At 39.3% G+C, this 23,100-nt stretch overlaps 1 protein-coding gene across 4 annotated transcripts in view; it reads right to left on the bottom strand.

Annotated features, from left to right (window-relative positions):
- The window catches only part of DENND5A (DENN domain containing 5A), a 72,192-nt gene extending 55,574 nt beyond the window's left edge, over nucleotides 1–16,618 (bottom strand). For all 4 annotated transcript variants that reach the window (XR_014025078.1, XM_081317382.1, XM_081317383.1 and 1 more), the window contains exon 1: nucleotides 16,174–16,618. Coding sequence is in view for 3 of the 4 variants with exons in the window: in XM_081317382.1 (XP_081173508.1) it covers nucleotides 16,174–16,318 (145 nt within the window). In the remaining variant the exon portion in view is untranslated. The remainder of the gene's footprint in view (nucleotides 1–16,173) is intronic.
- Between the last annotated feature and the right edge of the window lie 6,482 nt (nucleotides 16,619–23,100).

Here is a 23,100-nt window from a genome sequence, read left to right as displayed (position 1 = left end):
ATGACACGTTGCGATGTATTGCGACTTTTTCCCCATTGCCGGCAATGGGGTGGGCGCGGTTTCGGCGTGACACATCCGGCCCGTGGGCCGGCAGTTTGACATCCCTGATCTAGGTTAACTGCCTAAATAAAAATTCATACAGCTATTATTAACATGATGAATTCTCTAGAATTCAGAATGAACCCAATTTCAACACTAGTGCAACTGCTTGTTTGTTTGTACTTTCTTCTGCATTAACCTGAACCAATGCAAGATTTCTGTCCCAACTCTAACAGCAAGTAGGTAATATATATAAACAAGTATTAATAACAAGGAGGAAGAGTAACAGGTCCAGAAATCCCTCAAACTGGGTTTCAAAAGATAACACTAATCTGACTTCCAAAGGATTCTACTATGTCAAAATTCAAATACTGCACAAAATTCAAATGACATGTTATGAATAATATCAGATTTTTATATTCTCTAAAATGCTTTATTGGTAAAAAAACAAAACACATCCCAAACCTCCTTATATAGAAAAGCTATACTGACTCAGCAAATTTCACATTACGTTAAAGAAAAACAGTACAGTAGTCTTAAACACCAGTGAAGAAATTTAAACCAGAAACCTACTATAGACAATTTAATAAAGTCAACATTTTTACACACTTTACTTCCTAAGAATGAAATCCTAAAAGAGGAGATTTTTAACTCCAAAAATAAATGTTGTCACCTTTATGAACTGAATAGGCAATGAGCATGCCAAGTGTGACAGCTGTTAAAACAATAGAGGAGAATACATGAAGCATGCTTCAAACAAGCTGAAAGCTTTTATCACCATCTGCAAAGTGTGATTGTGGGAGAACCATTTATTCTCCAATACATTCTGATTAAGAGGCAAGCAATACTGATTTTGGAATGGTTGCTGTTAGTTTTTAATTAATTAAAATTATTCCAGTTTGCATATGCTTATTCAAAATGCTTAGGGAACCTTATACTATTTATACAAAAATGTTCCGTTATCATCTAGGAACATACAATTTACAACATACAACTTGACAATATAAAACTGATTAGGAAAAATGAAACTCTTTGACATGAAATGAGGTAACTCTGTATACATGAAATAGTGCTGGAAGAAAAATGAACGGTGTTTACATATACTTATATTTATAACATATACATTTTAATTTGTATTAGACCAATGAAGTAGTTCAGAGTATGCAATATTTAAAACATGAAACAATGGCACTTTATCACTAGAATCTAAAATTATAATTCAGCAAAATATTTTTAAAATCAAAAGCAAGATGTCAATGCTGCTAACATCGGATGTTCTGAACAGCTTCCCAAATGCACTAAAGCTTTAATTCACACACACACACACGCACACACACACACTGGTGTCCAAATCGCAATGTCATGTGACATGTCACGACATATCGCGACTTTTTTCCCATTGCCAGCAATGGGGTAGGTGCGGTTTTGCCATGACGTATCCAGCCCGTGGGCCGGCAGTTTGACACCCCTGATATAAAAGGAAAGAAAAAGTCATTGTGAGGTTTGTTGCTAAGGGCAATGTTTGAATCAAGTGAGAGACAGAGTATACAGTGTTTTAAAAGATACATCAGGTGTTTGCCAGCTGCCTAATCTGAAAGGGATTGTTCCAAAAACAAATCTCCCTCTCTTTAGCTAGTTTTACTAAAATGAAAGGAGAGCTGTAGTGATACAAGATTTCCAGCAACTGAATTTTTCTTAATTTACCACTTTATACTTATGTACAGTATACATTAGGGCAGAGACTTTCTCAAACTTTTCCTCCCAACCTTCCTCCTTTTCCTTACAGCCTGCTCCTTTTCACTACTTATACAAGATAAACCTTCAACTGTGAATTATTTATGCCACTGCTCTTTAAATCCTTCACAGTCAGGAGAACCAGTTACAGGTGTTCAGAGTAATATTTTTGTTCACATTTTAGTGTATGTATTCTTTTATAAAACAATAATGAAATCATAACATGTGAATGTTACAAGAAAAATTAAATATAAATTCAGCTTTGGTTCATTAATATTTTATTATTTATTAAATTTATTTTAATATTTATAATATTGGTAGTATATACTATTGACAGTGATACAACTAACAGGAATAGGCATTACAAGGATACAATGCCTATTTTTGCTGAGATTATATCCAGACTTTTGTAAAAGAAAATATGGAAGATCACATAAACTTTGATCAAACCTGAGAGAATGAACATACATTTTTGATCAAGAAGTAACTTTGGTGAACATTCTGAATGATTCTTTATTATATAGCTAATTATTATTATGGTTGGTCACAAAATCAGCCAACGTTTATACTGGATTTTATCGAGTCCTTCCTAAAAACCTAGGATAGGCAGATGTTGTTTGATGTTGTTAAAGGTATAGATTTTTATCCTCCTTTTTGATATATACAATAGCTCTTGACTTACATTTGGTCATTTAAAAACCATTCGAAGTTACAACAAGCTCAGAAAGGGAACTAAACAGTCCATAAAGCACTTCCAGCCATTGTAAAACATGATGCTGTTCCCACAATCACATGATTGCAATCTGAGTGCTTGGCACCCTGTTTGCATGTAGACTTGTTGCCAAGTGCCTCACAATCATGTGATCACCATTTGCAATCTTCTTTGCCAGCTTTCCCAAAAAGTCAATGGGGAGCCAGTAGGGAATGTTGCAAACTGCTGCCGCCTATTGAGATGATTCCCTCTCATCTGTGAGGACGGGCTGAAAGAGCTATCTACTGAGTAGAGGTGAACTCTGGCTGGGTGGACAAATGGGGTTTAGATTCCAAAGATCCAAGTTCCTTTTCTGAGCCTACCAGAGCAGTTCTCTTCCGCAGATGGAGAGGAATTAGTCCTCCTTCTCCTCTGCGGGAAACAGAGATCAGGCATAGGAACACTGTTAGAGAAGCATGAATGAAGACTGTTGAGTGACATTAAATAATTCTATACCATTTCTCAATTTGAGTTAACTTTCTGTACTTACCATTTTTTTATTAGTTTAACTATCGTGAACATGCATCCTTCCCAGTATAGGAGGTCAATAAAACATATTTCTATGCTGTAATTAGAATATGTAGGCCCCTCTGCTCACACCACTTGGGGAAAAAATACAGTCAGCTGTGAATGTCTCTTGTCAGTTTTTTGCAAAATTAAGTCAACAATATACATACAAATAAAAACAGATTTGTAAAAGTTTCTTAGAGAATTAAAGGAATCGTATGTATCTTGATCTCCTCTTGGAATTATAAATACAACCATGCACAGAATCATTGTGTCATGTCAGCTATAAACAAGACTCTCATACTGTACTGCAGCTCCAAAACAACTTTAACTGAACACAGCTGTTCTTACATCAGCTACACCATTCTTCGCCGATGTATCAGCTACCATATCACGTCTGTCTCAGTTACTTCTAAAACAAAAGAGCTCATTGGTGTTCAGAACATGATATACAACACAACGTTCTTCACAGAGAGGAGGGGGGGGGGAAAAGATCTACAACAAATGCATTTTTAAGTGTCATTGCAATTCTAATCTCATTTTCCTACCATGCTACCAAAATAAAAAGCACTTCATTATACAAGAACTACCCTGTAATCTTTAATACTGCAGAAACAATTTTTTAACACTTATACAGAACACTCCTACCAGTAATGTACCTTTAAAAACAGTGGAAAACTCGGGAGACTTGGCAGAGAAATGTACTGTATGTGACCGTTTATTAAGTTCTGAGGGGATACTTAACAGAAATTTGTCAGGAGTTCTGCTGAGTTATTAACTAAATTGCCCATGGAAATATCTTCCATTACTGATTTTGGGGGGAATGAGCTCATAGCTCATAACAGGAAAATACTGTCTCTTCCACCAAAGGCAAATTACGACTGAATGTGTGAAATGCATGTTTAAATGTTTATGCTTAGAAATACTTCTAAACTCCATGTTTTATTTATTTATTTATTTATTGATTGATGGGATTTATATCCCACCCTATCTCCCGAAGGACTCAGGGCGGCTAACAGCAAAACATATAATAAGTACAGAAATCAAGATAGAAATAAAATTGAGAACATCTGTGCAATAAATTAAAATTAGAGAATTTAAAAAATAAATTAAAAATACTAAATATAAATTAATTAAAATGCCTGTCAGTCTAGGTCAGCCTGGTGGAACAGGAGTGTTTTGAGGCCGCGGCGAAAGGATTGGAGGTTTTGGGCCATCCGAAGCTCAGGGGGGAGCTGATTCCATAGGGCTGGCGCTCCCACAGAGAAGGCCCTCCCCCTGGGGGTCGCCAGCCGACATTGCCTAGCTGACGGTACCCTGAGGAGGCCTTCTCTGTGTGAGCGTACTGGACGATGGGAATTTGTTCCCGGCAGCAGATGGTCCTGCAAGTATCCCGGACCTAAGCCATGTAGGGCTTTAAAGGTAAGTACCAGCACCTTAAATCTCACCCGGAGGGCAACTGGTAGCCAATGCTTATAGGGATATGCAACGGTTAAGTTCTTTTAAAATTTAGAAAATTTAATTTAATTTAATTTAATAATTTGATTTCTATACCGCCCTTCTCCCGAAGGACTCAGGGCGGTGAACAGGGCAATACACAATAAAAATCAGATACAAAAATTAAAAAACCATTAAAAACCAATTAAACATCATGCCCATAAAATCAATACATATTAAGTTAAAAACTAATTTTAAAAAACCCAACCCCACCCCGTCAGACCAGGCCAGCTTGTTCGAAAAAGAATGTTTTAAGATCGCGCCGGAAGGAGCGAAGGTCGGGGGCCGTCCGGAGCTCAACCGGTAAGCTGTTCCAAAGGTCTGGTGCGCCCACAGAGAACGCTCTCCCCCTGGGGGTCGCCAATCGGCATTCTTTGATCGGCGGCACCCTGAGGAGGCCCTCTCTGTGGGAGCGCACTGGACGGAGGGACGTTGACGCCGGTTGCAGGTGTTGCCGTAGGTAATCCGGACCCATGCCATGAAGGGCTTTGTACGTCATAACTAACACCTTGAACCTCACCCGGAGAGCAACCGGTAGCCAATGCAGCTCGCGGAGCAGAGGTGTAACATGGGAGTATCGGGAAACTCCCAAGACAACTCGCGCGGCTGCATTCTGCACCAGCTGGAGTCTCCGGGTGGACCTCAAGGGCAGCCCCATGTAGAGAGCATTACAGTAGTCTAGACGAGAGGTCACGAGCGCATGAGTGACTGTGCGCAAGGCATCCCGGTCTAGATAGGGCCGCAACTGGCGCACCAGGCGAACCTGGGCAAAGGCCCCCCTAGTCACAGCTCCAATATGCTCTTCCAAAGAGAGCTGTGAATCTAGAAGGACCCCCAAGTTGCGAGCCCTATCTACGGGGGTTAATAGCTCACCCCCCATGGCCAATGATGGGATAATCGGAATTTCCCGGGATGCCGGCACGAACAGCCACTCAGTCTTGTCAGGGTTGAGACGAAGCCTGTTCCTCCCCATCCAGACCCGGACCGCCTCCAGGCAACGGGACATCACGTCGAGGGCATCGCTGGGGTGGTTTGGGGTGGAAATAAAAAGTTGGGTATCATCAGCATATTGGTGATACCCAACTCCAAAACCACGAATGATCTCACCCAGCGGCTTCATATAGATGTTGAACAGGAGAGGCGAGAGAACCGATCCCTGAGGAACTCCACAAATGAGAGGTCTCAGGGTCGATCTCTGCCCCCCTGCCAACACCGACTGCGAACGTCCCAGGAGGTAAGAGGAGAACCACTGGAGAACCGTGCCTCCCACTCCTAACCCCCTGAGACGTCGCAGCAGGATACCATGGTCGATGGTATCAAAAGCCGCTGAGAGGTCTAAAAGGACTAGGACAGAGGAACAACCCCTGTCCCGAGCCCGCCAGAGATCATTCACCAGCGCGACCAATGCCGTCTCCGTGCTGTACCCGGGCCTGAAACCCGATTGGTACGGGTCTAGGTAGTCAGCTTCCTCCAAGAACAAAGGGAGCTGATGCGCCACCACACTCTCAACAACCTTCGCCAAAAACCGAAGGTTGGAGACCGGACGATAGTTGTTTAAAATTGCTGGGTCCAAGGCCGGCTTCTTGAGGAGGGGTCTCACCACCGCCTCCTTCAAGGCGGCGGGAAAACTACCCTGACTCAAAGAAGCAGTAATCACTGCCTGGAGCCAGCCTCGTGTCCCATCCCGGGCTGCATAAGTCAGCCAGGAGGGGCACGGGTCCAACAAACACGTGGTGGAGCTCAGCTTCCCCATGATCTTGTCCACTTCTTCAGGGGTCACAGGATCGAACTCTTCCCAGATTAAATCGACAAGACCGCCCGTATCCTCTTCGACAGACTCTGCCCAGTCGGAGTCCAAACCGGTCCGGATCCGAGCGATTTTGTCCGACAGAAATCGACTAAACTCCTCGGCTCGACCCTGCAAGGGTTCCTCCCTCACCTCCTGATTAAGGAGAGAGCGAGTCACCCTAAACAGGGCGGCCGGGCGATTCTCTGCGGACGCAATGAGGGTGGCAAAGTGGTTAGACCTAGCCACCCTCAATGCTGCGAGATAAGTTCTCGTAAACGACATTAGTCGTAACCGGTCGGATTCGGATCGGCTGGACCTCCAACAGCTCTCTAGGCCCCGTCTCCGACGCTTCATCTCGCGGAGCTCCATGGAGAACCATGGGGCCCGTTGGGATCTGCGTCGGGTCAAGGGCCGCATGGGTACAACTTGGTCGAGTGCCTCTGTGGCTGCCCTTTCCCAGGCTTCCACCAGGGCATCGACCGAGCTGTGAGCAAAGGAGGCAGGTGGGGGCCCAAGCGCCGTTTGGAAACTTCCATTTTTGCTGGAAGCAATCTGTACTACTATCTTTAAATTGATAAATGATAAATTATGAATAGAAGTATCTGATCCTGAATCCTGTTTTTCACTAAAAAATGAAACGTAGCTTTCAGCATAAGTAACATTAAGAACATACATAACAGCTAATAAAGTAGGAAGAGGAAAAACAATAAATATAGAGACATATTTAAAAAAGGAAATTAAAGCGATTTGCTCAACAAAAAGATTTTTAATAGCAATAGAAACAAGTCAAAGGGAAGAAGGCAGCCATACAACCGGTACAGTAGCACCAGTGCTTCTGTGCAGCTACAAACTGTTGTCCAAAATCAGAGCCCAGAGGTTGCAGACTTCTACAGGTGAGTCTCCGTCAGATATAGTAAATAAAAGAGAACAGATGAGAAGCTGTAAAACATTATGGTCAGTTCACTAAACTGAAATAAAAAGAAGAGAAATGAAGAAAACTGCTGTAACAAAGGAATTCCATCTTCTTAATAAAAGGTTTCTGAAAGGTCAGCAACAGCATTCTCATTCAGATGAAGTTTCCAGAGCAAAATGTTCTTTCTTTCTTCTCTATATAGAAGCTAATTATTTCCTAGTATTTAATTATTGATATCATATATACAGGTAGTCCTCAACTTAGCACAATTTATGTTGCTAAGTGAGACATTTGTTAAAGTGAGTTTTGCCCCATTTTATGACTTTTTTAACTGTAGTTGTTAAGTGAATCAATGCAGTTGTTAAGTTAGTAACTCAGTTGTTAAGTGAATCTGGCTTTCCCATTGACTTTGCTTGTCAGAAGGTTGCAAAAGGGACACTGCCACCGTCATAAGTATGAACCAGTTACCAAGGATCTGAATTTTGATCACGTGACCGTGGAGGTGTTTTAGATGCCATAATAATACACCCCCAAAACAGATTCTGCTTATCTGCAGATGGGCTTATTATCCATTAGTATACTTTTTAAAAAACAGTACTGTACAGATAATTCTTGACTTACACCCATTCATTTAGTGGCCATTCAAGGTTACAATGGCACTGGGGGGAAAAGGACTAAAGACTGCTCTTTGTACTTAAAACCTTTGCAGTCTCCCCACATCACCATTTGTGATTTTCTAGCCTGCTTTTGATAAACAAAGTCAATGGGGGAGCTGGATTTGCTTAATGATTGTATGTTTCACATAACAATTTCAGCGAATCACTTAACGGTGGCAAAAACTGTATAACTCATTTAACCTTGTTTAGTAACACAAATTCTGGCTCTGTAAATTGAGAACTACCTGTATACTGAAAATATACTGTAATACTTTTTTTAAAAAATGCCATGAAAAATGGATAATCCATGAATTACCCACAAAAAAGCCAATTGTGAAAATTTAAATTACAAAAAATTCAAGGGTCAGGTTATTTGTGGGTGGTACATTTTATAGAGTATTTTGCTTAAAAATTTAAGGATCAGCTTGTCTACAGATGGGCTTGTATAGGAGTATATATAGTATATAAAATTAAAGCATGTGACACAGATACTTAATTTGAAATCATGTTCTTGTGATGTTCATAGCCTTACCTAAGAAAAATTTAATTGCCTTTAAATGGTTTATGAATTATTAAGATTATATTAAATAGTATAGCTGGTGGAGCTGCTTATGGAATTGCACTATTATTTTGTTATGGATTACTGAAAAAAACACTTGCAACTTATTACTGTATTTAAAAAAACAATTAAAATTAAATTATTAAAAGAAAAATAAAATTAATCTAACATTTTATAAAAGTGTACACCTCGTGATTTGTTACATTGGAACCAGCCAAACAAGGTGGAATTAAATTCTTTTAAAATTATTTATTGATTGATCTACAACCACAATCTGCTTTTCTGATTCCAGACAACACTGAACAAAGAGAAGGTACAATATTATTATTCTGTTCTGGAAGCATAAAGATTGTTAAATTCATATTTAGAATTAAAACTCCTTTGATTAATGTGGATCCAAAACATTAGTAGCTACTCTGACTACAATCTACAGATTGTTCTTTTGATTATTGTGCATTCAGCTCAGGATTCATCAAGCTTCTAATAATATCGGATGTTCACATGACATCACTGATGTAATTCAAATTAGGTAGCATCCAGTAATAACATGTCTTTAGTTTGCAACAAAATGTGAAAATTTCTTCTGAAGTAGCTCTCAAACTATTTCAGATTTCTCCAAACATTTTTTGCTCTGGATGAAAATTTATCTTCAATTCCTAATGATGACATTAGGGGCTAACAGTGTAGAGTAGGGGTGTCAAACTGCTGGCCCGTGGGCCGGTTGCATCATAAGGATGCCGCACCCACCTCAGCTCTGGCAATGCGGAAAAAAAGTCACAACTCATTGCAACACGTCACGTGACGTGGTGAGTTTGACACCCGTGGTGTAGGGATTAAGCAACAGTAAGTATACAATAAAAAATCTGGTGTAGTTAAAGTCCTGGGCTAGGGGTAAGAAGGAAACCTGAGTTCTTGCCTTCCCTTAACCTTGGAAGTGAATTGGGTAACACTGAACCAGTCAGTCACTCTCTGCTCAAACTTCCAAAGAGGGCCGGGAGAATGTGAGAGACAAACGAGATATGTATGCCATCTTTTGCCTTGGAACAAAAGACAGGATGTAAATCTAAAAAGCCAATGAATAAAAACAGCTTAAAACAACTGGCATCTAGGAAGGCACTGTATTCTATTACAACTTTGCAACACCAAATCTCTTTTATTATTGTTAGTGATCCCAGCAATCAAGGGCAACATTCCCAGAGTCAAATTTAGTTATTCTGAGAACATTAAGTTGAGCTTAACCTTGAAAACTGCCCTACTATGTATCAGTTAGATTACTGTTTGTGTTTTAAGAGCCATTTTGCTTTATTTAGAATGCTCTTTCTCTCTCCTCCTTATCCTCCTTTTTCCACTGAAATGCCCTTTTTTTTCACTTCAACAGTTGCCTCTTAAAAGATAAACTGACTGAGTAGCACAGAGAACTTTCTACAGTTAAAAATACAATCAGTGGAGGAAAAGCTACACAATGGCTCACTCCAGTATGATATCTTCCAGGATGCTTCAACAAAGCACAGATTATGGAACAAATGTTTTTTTTATTAAAGAGTTTTACAAAAAAAATTTTTACAATACATATCCCCAAAAGCCACCCGCCTCAAACCACCCCCTCCCCCCCCCACTTCCCAGAGCTGAATACAGGGTCATAGATATAATAATCATATTCTAACTAAAATTATCCATTATAAAATTAACCAAATTCATAATGTGCTTTAACTCCCCTTTAACATTGATACATTCAAATTATTAAAAACATAATAATAATAACTTAAACAGAAATATACTCAATACTAATACTAAAATTAATAACAATCTAAAATCTACTCATAAGCTAAATGGAACTTTTTAGTCCCATATTTATTCTGAATATAATCTATCCATCTCCTCCAAACTGAAATATATCTTTCTTGCGAATGATCCTTCAAATAAGCAGAAATCTTAAAACATTTCTGCAAGATTCGATACCTTTAGTACCCATTCTTCTATAGTAGGCAAACTATCCTTCTTCCAATATTGTCCCACCAGTAACCGTGCTGCTGTTATCAAGTTCAACATCAAAGATTATGGAACAAATGTTTAGCAGGAACCCATATAACCCTTAAATCTAAGAAAAAAAGCATAAAATGGACGAAATGTTTATTATTTACCCTATATAAATACACTACACAAAATACATAAGGCAAAAACACTCTGCTTGTTTTCATTTTTCTCCTACTACTTCATGCTAAGACAAAAATTAGTTTGCATGGTTGTAATAAAGCATCTAACCAATTGTGGCTAATTTCAGAAATCATCATTCAAGAAATCATGGAATTCTAGTATTCCTTGAGTTATGACCACTGAATCAGCGATTATTTAAAATTCGAAAGCATTTAAGGTGGGGGGGACTTACAGTGGTACATTACACCTATTGCAGTATTCCCATGTTATGTGATTGTGATCTGGGTGCTCAGACATCCAGCTCATTATTACAACACTGTAGCAAGCCATGGTCACGTGATCCCCATTTATAACATTACCTGCCAGCTTCCCACAAGTAAGATCCATGGGGAAACCAGCAGGGCAGGTTGCAAGTTCTCCTTTAAGTTGACCCTGCTGGTTTTTCTCCTAGGGAGTTCCATTATGGTGTATGAGATCTTGGGGATCACATACTTTATTGTACCCTCCATCCCTGGCTTATCTGCTGTAGTGCTGTGGTTGGAAGTGCTGTGCTGGTACAGTGGTTAGAATGCAGTATTGCAGGCTAGCTGTGACCACAGCCAGGAGTTTGAACTTGACAAGGTTGACTCAGCCTTCTATTCTTCTGACATTGGTAAAATGGGGGCCCAGATTGCTGAGGCCAATATGCTGACTCTATAAACTGTAAAACAATAAGCTGTAAAACACTATGAAGTGGTATATAAGTCTAAGTGCTATTGCTATTGCTATCTGCACCCTGTAGTGGCTCCCGCCAGCTAGTCTGCTCTCAGAATTTACTGCACCTCACCTCACACATCTGTATCTTTTATCCTGCATGAAATAAATATCTTTAGTTAACCTTCTATTATCTTCTTTACTCAGCTCTCTTATTTGTATTACTTTTATTATTATAATTATCATTATTCTTTTGCTTTGCACATTACATTTAGAGCTTCTGCACCGGAGACAAATTCCTTTGCGTGTCTAATCATAGTTGGCCAAATAAAGTATTCAGTCCAATCCAATCCAATCCCTCTCCCACTCTGGACCCCCTGCGCAGGGCAACCCACCACCTCGTGCAGCACCTAAACACACCCGTGCACTCTTTGCTTGGGATTCCCACCTCTGCCTGCTTACCAAACCACATGGTCCTAGAGTTATGGTGGTAAAGTGTGATGCCACACTTTGTAACCACATTGCTTAACAATGTAAATTAGTGTTTCACTGTCATAAGCCAAGAATTACCTCTATGTACAATCAGTCAAACAGTCTATCTCACTGTATAAGTACATAACATTCTTACTATGCCCTACAATGCATTGAGAATGTTCACTCATGGTTGAGTCAACAAAAGATTTCTAAACATGAAATTCAGAAGGAAATTAAAAGCAGAAGTTGTAGAAATACTTTGTTTGATAATGTTTACTACAAGAGCTCTTGAGTATTAAAACAGGAATTCCTACATATAAGATTAATTGGTGAGGAAACATTTATTATCTCACCCTAGTAATTATATTTAAATTTGAGGATAAAGGTGACTAGGATAATATCTCATCTATGATAGGCTACAGAAAGTTTATGCCTTTTCACAAAGATATCCATGGATAAAATCAAACAGGTTAAAGTAATTAATCAGATTTTCTAGGTACTATCTTATATTTTCATTAAGCTCTAGCCCACAGGTCTGCAACCCGCGGCTCCAGAGCCGCATGCGGCTCTTTCAGCCGTCTCCTGCGGCTCCCAGTCCTCTGCTATGTGTAGTCCCCCCCCAAAAAAAAAAGTGGGACTAAAAAAGTTCAACCAATCAATTCAAATATGCAGGGTAGGTGCATATCTCGCCTTGCCTCCACTCTTCAAACCCTGTTCTGCGCATGTACGCGCATGCGCACACATTTTTTTGCGGCTCCCAGTTTTTCCTTTTGTGAGGGAACCGGTTCCAAGTGGCTCTTTCACTGTTTCAGGTTGCTGACCCCTGCTCTAGCCTGATAGTGCTAAAAGTATGGACATGCAATTTTAAATGCCTATTCAGTCGTAAATTGTCAATGGTAAATGCAAGAGGAAAGAAACACAAATCATAAATACACTGAATAACAGTTAGTAACTGTGCAAAACCTAAATATGTTACTGCATCCCTCTATTTCAGCTTACTGAAATATGAACAAAATGCAACATTTGCAAGTGGCATAAAACTAGTCTTTGCTTTAAGAACTAATAAAAACAAATATTTTAAGACAAGACAGCAATGCCTTAGGCCAGAGAAACAAAAACAGGCTAATTCAAACTTAAGCTAATTATTAGGTGAGCCACTCTCTAGAAAAATCTATTCATGAGAACTGAAGTGTCCAAGATAATATATTCATAAAGATTTCAGGAATTGGGGCAAATGTTATATAGTATCTCTTGAGAGGCTATGGCTTCATTACATCTCCATATAAGCTAATATACTTCAAGAATACAAGACTGAGCCTTGGTGGAGCAGTGGGCTAATGCCTCCTTAAGTAACACCAGCTGCCTGCAATTAGTGCAGGTTCGCGTCCCACCAGGCTCAAGGTTGACTCAGCCTTCCATCCTTCCGAGGTAGGTAAAATGAGGACCCAGATTGTTGGGGGCAATAAGCTGACTTTGTAATAATGCCGCTTGGGTGTGTGTGTGAAAGCCCTAATAAGCAGGCATATACATAGAATGAAGGCTACTGCTAAGCTTGTAAGCCGCCCTGAGTCTTTGGAGAAGGGCGGGATATAAATGGAATAAAAATAAAAATAAATAAATAAAAAATAAATTTCCAAAGAATTATACAGAGAACAAAAACATAGAATGTATGATAAATTGTAATATAAATAGTAAATGATGTTACATAAGCAATGACTGATTATTTTCATATTATGTTAGCCCTTTCACACTCTCCATGGATTCCAATTAATATCTGAAACACAGATTGTACTAGCTTCAATTTACAGAACTATTTACAGCAGAGGTCCCCAACCTTTTGGACACCAGGGACCAGTTCTGTGGAGAAAGGTTTTTCCACAGAGTGGAGAACGTGTGGTTTTGTGTGCTGCCTGCATCCCGGGGATGGGGCTTTGTTTGTGAGGACCGGTTGCATGCCGAGGCCCAGTACCAGTCCATGGACTGGGGGTTGGGGACCCCTGATCTATAGTATAATGCTGGATATGGCTTGAGATCCAATGGGATATTACTGCACATATGCATCTTCCTAACTACAGAAGAGTTCATTTAGTTAATTCAGTATGCTCACAATCAGAGTTTCAAGAGTTTATTGAAGCAAGAAATTTGGATCCCCACTTGTAAAATATTAGTGATTCAGCTTGGCATGCTCACTGATGTCTTTACAGTTCATGATTTTTGTTCACCTAGACACTTTAAACATTTTAAAGGATATACCAGTATTACATAATTACATATTATTATAATCCTTGAAAGCACAGGAAAAACAGAATACCTGACTTCCATGTTTACAAAGATGAATTTTATCAAAATAATTTGAAAAAAATTCTATCACTGCATGAACCCGACATATAAAAATACATATAATTTTAATAAGAGAAGCAAAATCTAAAATATTGCTAACAGCAAATGAAAAAATATCCTATATGTTAGATAAGAATACTTTAGAATAAGAAATTTACATAAAGGAACTAACAGTATTATTCCATATAATATTCCAGAAATTACAACAATTTAAGTTCTTCCAGAATCTGTACGATACTGATAAAAATAAGGCTGTTGTAACCAGGAATGTGTGATTATGTTCAGGGTTGAACAGATACTCAGTTTCATAAATACTTAAACTGTTTTTGAAATAAACTATGTGGCTTAGGATTCTTTACATTTGTTTACATATTTAACAATGTTCATAACCCATACCAATCCTAAAACACTCTGTGCAACTATCAGCTATCAGCTCTTTAAATTGGGTCCAAAATCCTGCTGATATTCTACATTGTAGCTTTATTAAAGGCATTATTCTATATGGCACATTCTTCTGGCAGGAGTTCCCATCAAAAATCTAGCTATTAAATTTTGTACCAGCAATAGATTCCATGTTCTCTACAATGGCAGCCCCATGTAGAACAGTATTTAATCAGGTAAAGTGGTATTGTGATCAGAGATCCTAATCCAGATAGGGTAGCATACTATCTCAAACTGGAGAAATGTTGACTATATGATTGTGCTCTTTAACATGCTATATTATGGTTTGTTTAATTAGTGTATTAAATAAACGTTTGTACCACATTTTAGCTTAGTTTTATGTTACTTGATGGATGTTGGGTTTGTAAAAAGTAAATGACGCCTTTTATTTTAATATAGAACAGATTATTAAAGGCAGTACCAATGCTTATTATACAGTATATAAAGTTGATTGCATTATAATGGAAAGTTATATTCCCAATCCTGTATATATATTTCACTTTAAACAATGTAATGTGATTATACAAAGTAATTAAATCCTGGAAATATTTCACACATAACCATGAAACTAAATTAAAATATATTTTCAGTAATTCTTATGCTAGCTTAGAAAATATGGTTTTGTACTGAATCCATTTCCTAACTACATAGTGTTGCTTTATCAACTGGGAGATTAGTTTATCCATCCATTCATGGAGATGGGCAGAAGATTGAAAAGAATTAAAAATATTGGCAGGTACCCAAAAGCCATAATAGGTTTTGCAATACTTCTGCAACTTCTTCTACTTCTTCCATCTCTTCTGCATGCAACTTAAACATTAACTTAAACTTAAACTGGAAGTTTTCATGAAGAGACTGGACAGCCATTTGCCTGAAACGGTATAGGGTTTCTTGCCTGAGCAGGGGGTTGGACTAGATGACCTCCAAGGTCCCTTCCAACTTATTATTTCTTTTTTTAAAAAAATGTGTCAAGTTAATACGTTTAAGAATAATAACAACACCGCTCTCCACAGAGTTGGGTGTTGGCCAAAAACACACAAATCAAAGACTGTTCACTGGAAAATAGAACAGGATTGGAAAACAGGAAAAAAAAAACCAGAGAAGTGTTTCCCTGTATCTTATGCGACTGTGGTGAGTGCCACAATCGTTAAAAAGCCCTCCGAAGTACCAGCTGGAGCAACGTATTATGGAGTTCAGACGTTCTGATAAGCTGAAGGAGAGGAAGAAGACCGAAAAAATTTAAGCTCCCGTGGTGGCCAAAACAAAGGCAGCAGCTGTTTTCAGCATCATCCCTGAGAGCAGCCTTTGCTTTTCGCACCAAGCAGGGAAAGCCCCCACGCGCCCCCTCCCAATCTGTCACTTTCCTCTCAGGCAACCCGGGACAGGGTGGATCGCTGCTCAAAAGAAGTTCGCGCTCCGTTATGTTAAATGGGGGGGCCGCCCTTGGGGTCAACGCAGCGCCCTACGAGAGACAATCCACCATCTCTACAGTAGTCCCCGCTCCTCCCTTCCTCCAGGGCATCCAAACGACGCCATGCATCCGGCGGCGGCGGCGGCGGCGGCAAATCCCCTGGCCGTCTGCGCCGCTGTGCTTCCCCAGCGACCGCGGGGGGCTGAGTAACTCACCGGAGAGCTCGTCCGGCTCCAGGCCGGTCTCGGTGTCCAGCCCACAGATCACGAAGTAGTCGGCGAACCGGCCGGGAGCAGACGAAGAGGAGCTGCCGCCGCCGCCGCCGCCGCCGCCGTCGCTGCTTCCTCCTCCTCCGCTCATGCTGGTGAAGCGCCTGCGAGGCGGGACGGCTCAAGTCGTCCGGCGGGGAAAGAAGGGATTAGGAGGGGACGCCGCCGAGGTGCTTGCTTCGTCAGCTGTGCCTGCTTCGGCGGCTCCCGCTGCTGCTGCTGTTGCTGCTGCTGCTGCCGCCGCCGGCGCCGCAGCCTCCATGACGGAGCGGCCAGGGCCGCGCGCCGTGCTCGGAAGCAGGCCCGACAGACCAGCGGACAAACACGCATAACAGGACGCTCCCTCGCCGCCGCCGCCCCCCCCCTGCCTTGCCCAGATGTTTCGAGGAGGGGGGGTAGGAATGGAAGCAAGAACCGCAATGCTGCACATGTGCAGTGAGCAAAAAGGATGACGTGATTCTTTTGCGGGTGGATGTCTGAGGGGGTGGAGCGATGTACGAGGAGATCGAGGCCGCTCCTCTCTCGGTCCTTTCTTGGGTACCCAGAGTGTAGCTTTTCCATCTGTGGTATTTCTTCTGTGGAAGCGTTCACTGATTACTATTTCTTTGGGCCGCTCACCCCTCTTGTCGTCTTTTCGGTTCACCTCTTGCTTTCTTCCTTTATTGGAAGGACAGCCTCTCTCTTTCTCTCTCTCTCTCTCTCTCTCTCTCTCTCTCTTTTTACACCATAAATCCATTGCTCCATCTCTGCTTTTGAACTTGATTAACTCTATTTTATGGCAACCTCTCTGCGAGAGATGTACATCCCCAGTTCTCTACAGAGGATCAGCTTCACATTGAGGGCCCTGTTCTACCTAAAATGATCCTGCGTTGACCCATTTCCTTGACATTTTTAAACACCTAGTTCCAAGACCTAGTTCCAAGACCACTTGAAATCGTTGTCAAATTATTGTCAAATTGCTATTATTATCAAATCATTGCCAAAAGAGCTGGGATGGTATGAGATCCTTTGCAAGAAGAGGAATAGTGAGGAGCACAAAATCCAATAAATTCTAATTGGCCAGGTTAGTATGTGTGGGCTTCAACCAATGCCTGGGATATGTATCACTCAGCACTATCCCTGAAAGTGATCACATGCATACGTTTAAGATTCAAGAGTTGTCTCTCACTATCTTCTGAACCACTGTCTTTTAATCCTAAAAATGGAAGTGCATTTTTAATATAAGTCCTCAAGATCTATAACAAATCAATTTTTTTACAAGTTTGTTACCAGTTACTGCTTCCAAGTTTGGTTTCCTGTCTTTTAAAGAGCATTTCCTTTTTGCTTTATATGTTCTCCGACTCTTAAACATTTAAAAGACAAATATATTTGTTCCACAGCCCTCTTACAGGAAAAGAGTTAATTGTGCTTTTTATTCCATTTTCTATCTCAACTCTACTGTGCTTTCACTCCATTCTTTGCCATCTTTTCCAAATCACCTGAAATGTGCAGAATATTAGTTTGTCTGCCTTTTATTCTTTCAGCTCTGTGATTTAGAATGAAATATCATCAGCCATTATTAAAAGAAACATACTAAATTATATACTAAGTGCTAAATTGTACTCATAACCATGCAATAATTTCACCTTACTTTGAACTTTTTTACCAAAAATGTAAGAATTTTGAGAACATGTAAAAATTAGAAGACTTGTTTTATGTTTCAAACACCAGTAGACTTCTGACTGCAATTTAGGGTGCTGGTAATTATTTTCTCTTAGAAGTTTAAAACATAATTGTTCCACAGTCTTCTTTCAGAGAGAGGTAGTTGTGCTTTTGGTTGTTACCTTTAAAACCGGTCCCATCTATTTAATAATGTCACCTGATGAGACCTGGGAAGTGTGTTGAACCATTCTCTTTTAGAACAACATCCTGCTCCACCCCTACCCACCCACCTCCACAAATATAAATGACCCACCCTCAGGACGTGTTCAAGAGTTTGAAAACTTGGATCTTTCTCCAGGCCTTAGTGGGCCCTGTATGTCTGATTGTATTTTAATTGTTTTACTATATGTTTTGCTATACATCACTCAGAGTTCTTATAGTTTCTAAAATAAAAGTTTGTGCCAAATAATAATGAACAAAACATCTGGAAAACTCTTTCAGAACTGATGTGGACACTAAGTAAACAGTACATAGAAAATTGTAACTTGCGCTACATTTATTTTGCTCCAATTCTGTATTGCTATAAGATTCATTCTTCAGTAGAAACTCTCTGGAAACTGGCTGAATTCCTCTAGCAACGTTCTTTATTTATTTTTTTTATTTTAATCCCATTTATATCCCGCCCTTCTCCGAAGACTCAGGGCGGCTTACAATCTAAGCACAAATCAAATGTTCTTCACTTGCTCCAAGTATTCATAAGATGCAGAATGAAAGAAGTCATGCAAGGAACTGTTGGTAATTTTTATTTAGTTTTTTATTAAAAGATTTTATAAAGATAGTAAGAAATATATTCAAAGAAAGAAAAAATACACTGTACTGATTTATTTTCAAGAACAGACTGTACTGCTTGCCAGGCTGAAAATATATACCTTCTGTTTGAAGTAGAATTTTCACCTAACAGAGGTGTTCTCCCTGTTGTGTGGGCCAAGCCAGATTCTCCCATTCCCCTAACCAGCCCTCATCTATCTATATGAAATGTTTTATTTAAAAAAAAGAGGTGGAATGCCAGAGAATAGAGGAAAAATTTCAGCCAGGGAGAAGTGGGAAGATTTAAAAGTTAACAGGCAGAGAAAGAGAGAAGATACGAAACACTCACCTCGGTCAGAAATGGTGAAGTTAAAGAGAACACTGGCTTCTATCACAAGCAATCTAATTCTTCTCAGTATTAAAAGATCATGGTGAACTCCTGGCTAAGACTGACCTGGACTGCATCAGAAGGAACTTCAGAAGGAACTACTGCTAAGGTAGGAGCCAGCACAATCTGACATTGTTAAGTAATTGTGCTGAAGCAGTGTGTATAATTCAGGGCCCAACTGTTTGGCCAGGTCTTTGAATAAGTCTATCTTGAGTCCCATGACCACAGAGTGTGGGAGAGTATAGAAGCTGAAGGATTTCAGACCTTCGGTGACAGCAGAGAAATAAATCATGATCACACCAGGTGTTATTGATGTCAAGATAGACCAGGTCAAGAAAGTTATTTCAAGAAGACTATGCAAGGTATAATACCAGAATTTTGAAAGCCTTGCAAAATTTCTCCTATCTTCTGTCTTGTACCCCCGCCCAAAAATCAAAACCTTTTCTCTTTCAGGGATTACTGGTATTTATTCTACTACCCTTGCATTCCTTCTTCAAAGTAATTGCTGTGCTTCTCTATACTTGACGTAGAGTGAAACCCAACCCAGTCTTGGATAACCTGAGAAAGACTATATCCAATACTATCACATTATGTCAAACATCAGCTCTATCGTACCACTGGAGCAAGTGTCCTGAACAAACCATGCTCCCAATACTTCAAATGTGAAAAATGGAATTTTTCCAGGAGAGATTTTTCCCAGGTGAAAACCCAAATAAATCAGATTTAATCTAAAACTCATGAGGGGGGGAAAAACAACCACCAGAAAAATTCCCAATAATGATTTCCCTGAATTCAGTCTGGATGCTATTCCATCCATGAAATGACTGAAAATGGTCATGAATGTCCATCGTGAGTGAGTGGCTAACCAATTTAAAATCATCCATCCATCCGTTCATTTCATAAAATCAAGGTAAAAGCCACTCTGCAACAATTAATCTCATTAGCTCCAACTAATAATGTTCTAGAATAACTACATAATAATATGACCTCCATTTCCCAGGAAGACATCTAAATCTTCAAGGGTTGTAGATGTCTTTTCTTTCATTTGTTTGACTATAGATATTTTACTTATATTTGCTTTGTACTGTATTTATAATTTTTTTTGTAAGCTGTTATAAATCTGTATGGAGTCCAGCCATTTACAAATCATGGCATAAGGCTTGGTGCATTTGGAAAACCCTGTGAATTAAGGTATATTCAACCAGCAGACCTTCATAGGCCTGAAATACATACATACATATATACATACTGTACATATATACACTCTGCTATAAACATTTTTTTGCTTTGTATTATGAGTTGTATTAGTTACAGGATTAGCAACTATATAAATTCTATGAACAAACAAATCAATATAAAACCTCCTGTGTTTTAATAGTTATTCCTCTATCTATCCCAGGGGTAAGCAACCTTGGCTCTTTTATGACTCGAAGACTTCAACATGGCTGGCTCAGGAATTCTGGGAGTTGAAGTCCACGAGTCATAAAAGAGCCAAGGTTGCCTACCCCTGAATGAAAATAAATTGGATCTGACCAATTTAACACGTTTCATGTCGCTCTCTTCCAAAAAGAGTAAATGCTAAAATCAGAATGGAAATTATAACTTTCAAAGGTTATAAAATGAAAACATCAATTATTAGTCTGAAGTTATTAATATATGCTGGGATATTTATAATTTTGCAGGCTATATTTGCAAATACTATAGCCTTCTACAAGGTACTGATATATCCCTGCCTGAAAAAATGTAGGTTACTACACAATAATCCCATCTATGTGCTATTGCTAAGCACATTTGATTTGTGCTTAGATTGTAAGCCGCCCTGAGTCTTCCGAGAAGGGCGGGATATAAATGGGATTAAAATTTAAAAAAAATCTATGAGATTATTTTGAGTAATGAAAATTCAGGAAACACAAACCTTTGAATAACATTACCTCTGGTTTGTTCTTCTATTTTTATTTTATTTTGCTTTTTAAGACGTAGTGTTACCATTTTGCCCTAAAAGATGCATATCAAGCAGGAAAAATAATTACCCTGCATCTTAATTTTCTTTTAGCTACAAATCAATTGCTTCATACTCTCTGAGGACCACTGCATTATATGTATTTTGAAGGCTATCCAAATATTCCTAAATATTTTTCAGATTAGTTAATAAAAATATATTCTACATGAACACTGACAAATAACTATGCAAAAATTAGACAGGTGCGTCTGAATGTATCTGATCTGGGTTCAAGACCTTTTAATCTTCCCCTTTCATTGAATTCATCCATTCATCCTCCTTATATATTTGCAGATATTATATATTTGTACCAATAAAGGAGAATATTTGTAGTAGGATTGAAATAAGGGGTCCTTGGTGCTCTGTGAGCTTGGTTGTTTTCTTGCAGACGTTTCATTACCCAAATTAGGTAACATCTAGGTAACCTAGTTTGGGTAATGAAACAGAGAGGACCAAGGACCCCTTATATATTTGTTTTGCAATTTGATCTTTGTTCATTCACTTTCTCATACTGTTCATTCATTTCTGTGTTCTGTATTCAGTTCACATTCATTTACCATCTATTCATCCTTGACTTTTTGTTGTTTTACCACACATATTTTTCAAACATACAAAAATTTCACTGCTATACAACAAAAATAGGCACGTTTCTCTTATTGCATTCATCAATAAAACTTCAATTCCAAAGTTGTACATAACATTCCATAATTCAAATCTATTCGTCATAGATTTTCTGTAAATCAACACATGTACTTTCTCATATTATGTCTCTGAATGACCAAATTCATCAGATAACTATAAATTGGCATCATTATGGAATGTTCTCGCTTTATGGATTCGCATGACCCTTAGCAGTTTTTTAGAAAGGAAAAAGGTTTTATTTCAATGTTTCAAAGTTGTTTTTTCTTTTTAGATCTGGCATACCAATGTTTTTCACTGCAGTTTCTTGTTTTAAATTCTGAAACATTTACTTGACACGATCTACAGGTAACCCTAGGAGTAAAACTACTCTTTCAAAAACCTTTCAAAGTTACAGTGGCACTGAACTTACAAATGGCAACTAAAGTTGCAGTTGTCAGGGTCCCCACTGTCATGTGATTGCAATTGGAGCACTTGGCAACTGGCTTGTTCTTAGGACAGCAACCACAGTAATGAGATGGCCATTGGTGACTTTCCCTGACAGCTTTCCACAAGCCAAATCAATGGGGAAGCTGGCAGATCACGTCAGTTCAGTATCTTGCTGCTTTCTCTCCCAAAGAGCCCTTGGGTGGCAAGGTGAATGCAAGCTCTGATGGGTAGGCAGCTGCCCATTCAGCCTCATGCTGGGTTGTAGCATTTCCCACGTAGCCCTTCTGCACTCAGTCCCTTGCCTGTTCACTCACAGAACAGCACGCATTCCTACCACTCACCCACCCTTGCACCAGCTACAACACTCACCCATGCACCCAGCCACACTCACATCATCTGCCCACCTGCTTGGCTGCACTCACATTATAACACTACCCTACTTGTTATAACCAGGACTTGCAACTTCCTGCCAGCTTCCCCATTGACTTTGTTTATTGGAAGCCAGCAGGAAATCAGGTCATGGTCACATCAGGTGCTTGCGTAACAACCCAGGACTGACAGCAATGGAGACTGCCAGTGGTTAACAGGTGAACACATGATATTGTGCTTAATGGCCTCATTTCTTAGCAATGGAAATTCTGGTCCCAATTACTATGGTGAAGCAAAGACTATTTGCATTCTTTTTTTTGTTTGATAGGGGATTTTTAAGTCATAGTTTAACTAACAATCATATTTTAATTATTAACTGTTCTATTTTTTTTAAGAAAACAAAACTTCCTGTACTATTCTTTATTGTTGTCTCAAAAATAAAAATGGTTTCAGTTCATTTAAAAATAAAGCATTTCCCCAAACTTTAGGATTGAAATAGTCTGTATTCAAAACACTAGGTTACATATATTTGGTAAGAAAAAACTCCCATTTTCTACATGAAGTTCCAATTCACTATTCAACTTCCTGCCTTTTCAGTTTA

This window comes from Vipera berus (assembly GCF_964194415.1).
Source record: "Vipera berus genome assembly, chromosome: 1".
Taxonomy (NCBI): domain Eukaryota; kingdom Metazoa; phylum Chordata; class Lepidosauria; order Squamata; family Viperidae; genus Vipera; species Vipera berus.
Note: the sequence above shows the minus strand (reverse complement) of the source record. Positions and strands in the feature narration are given on the sequence as shown.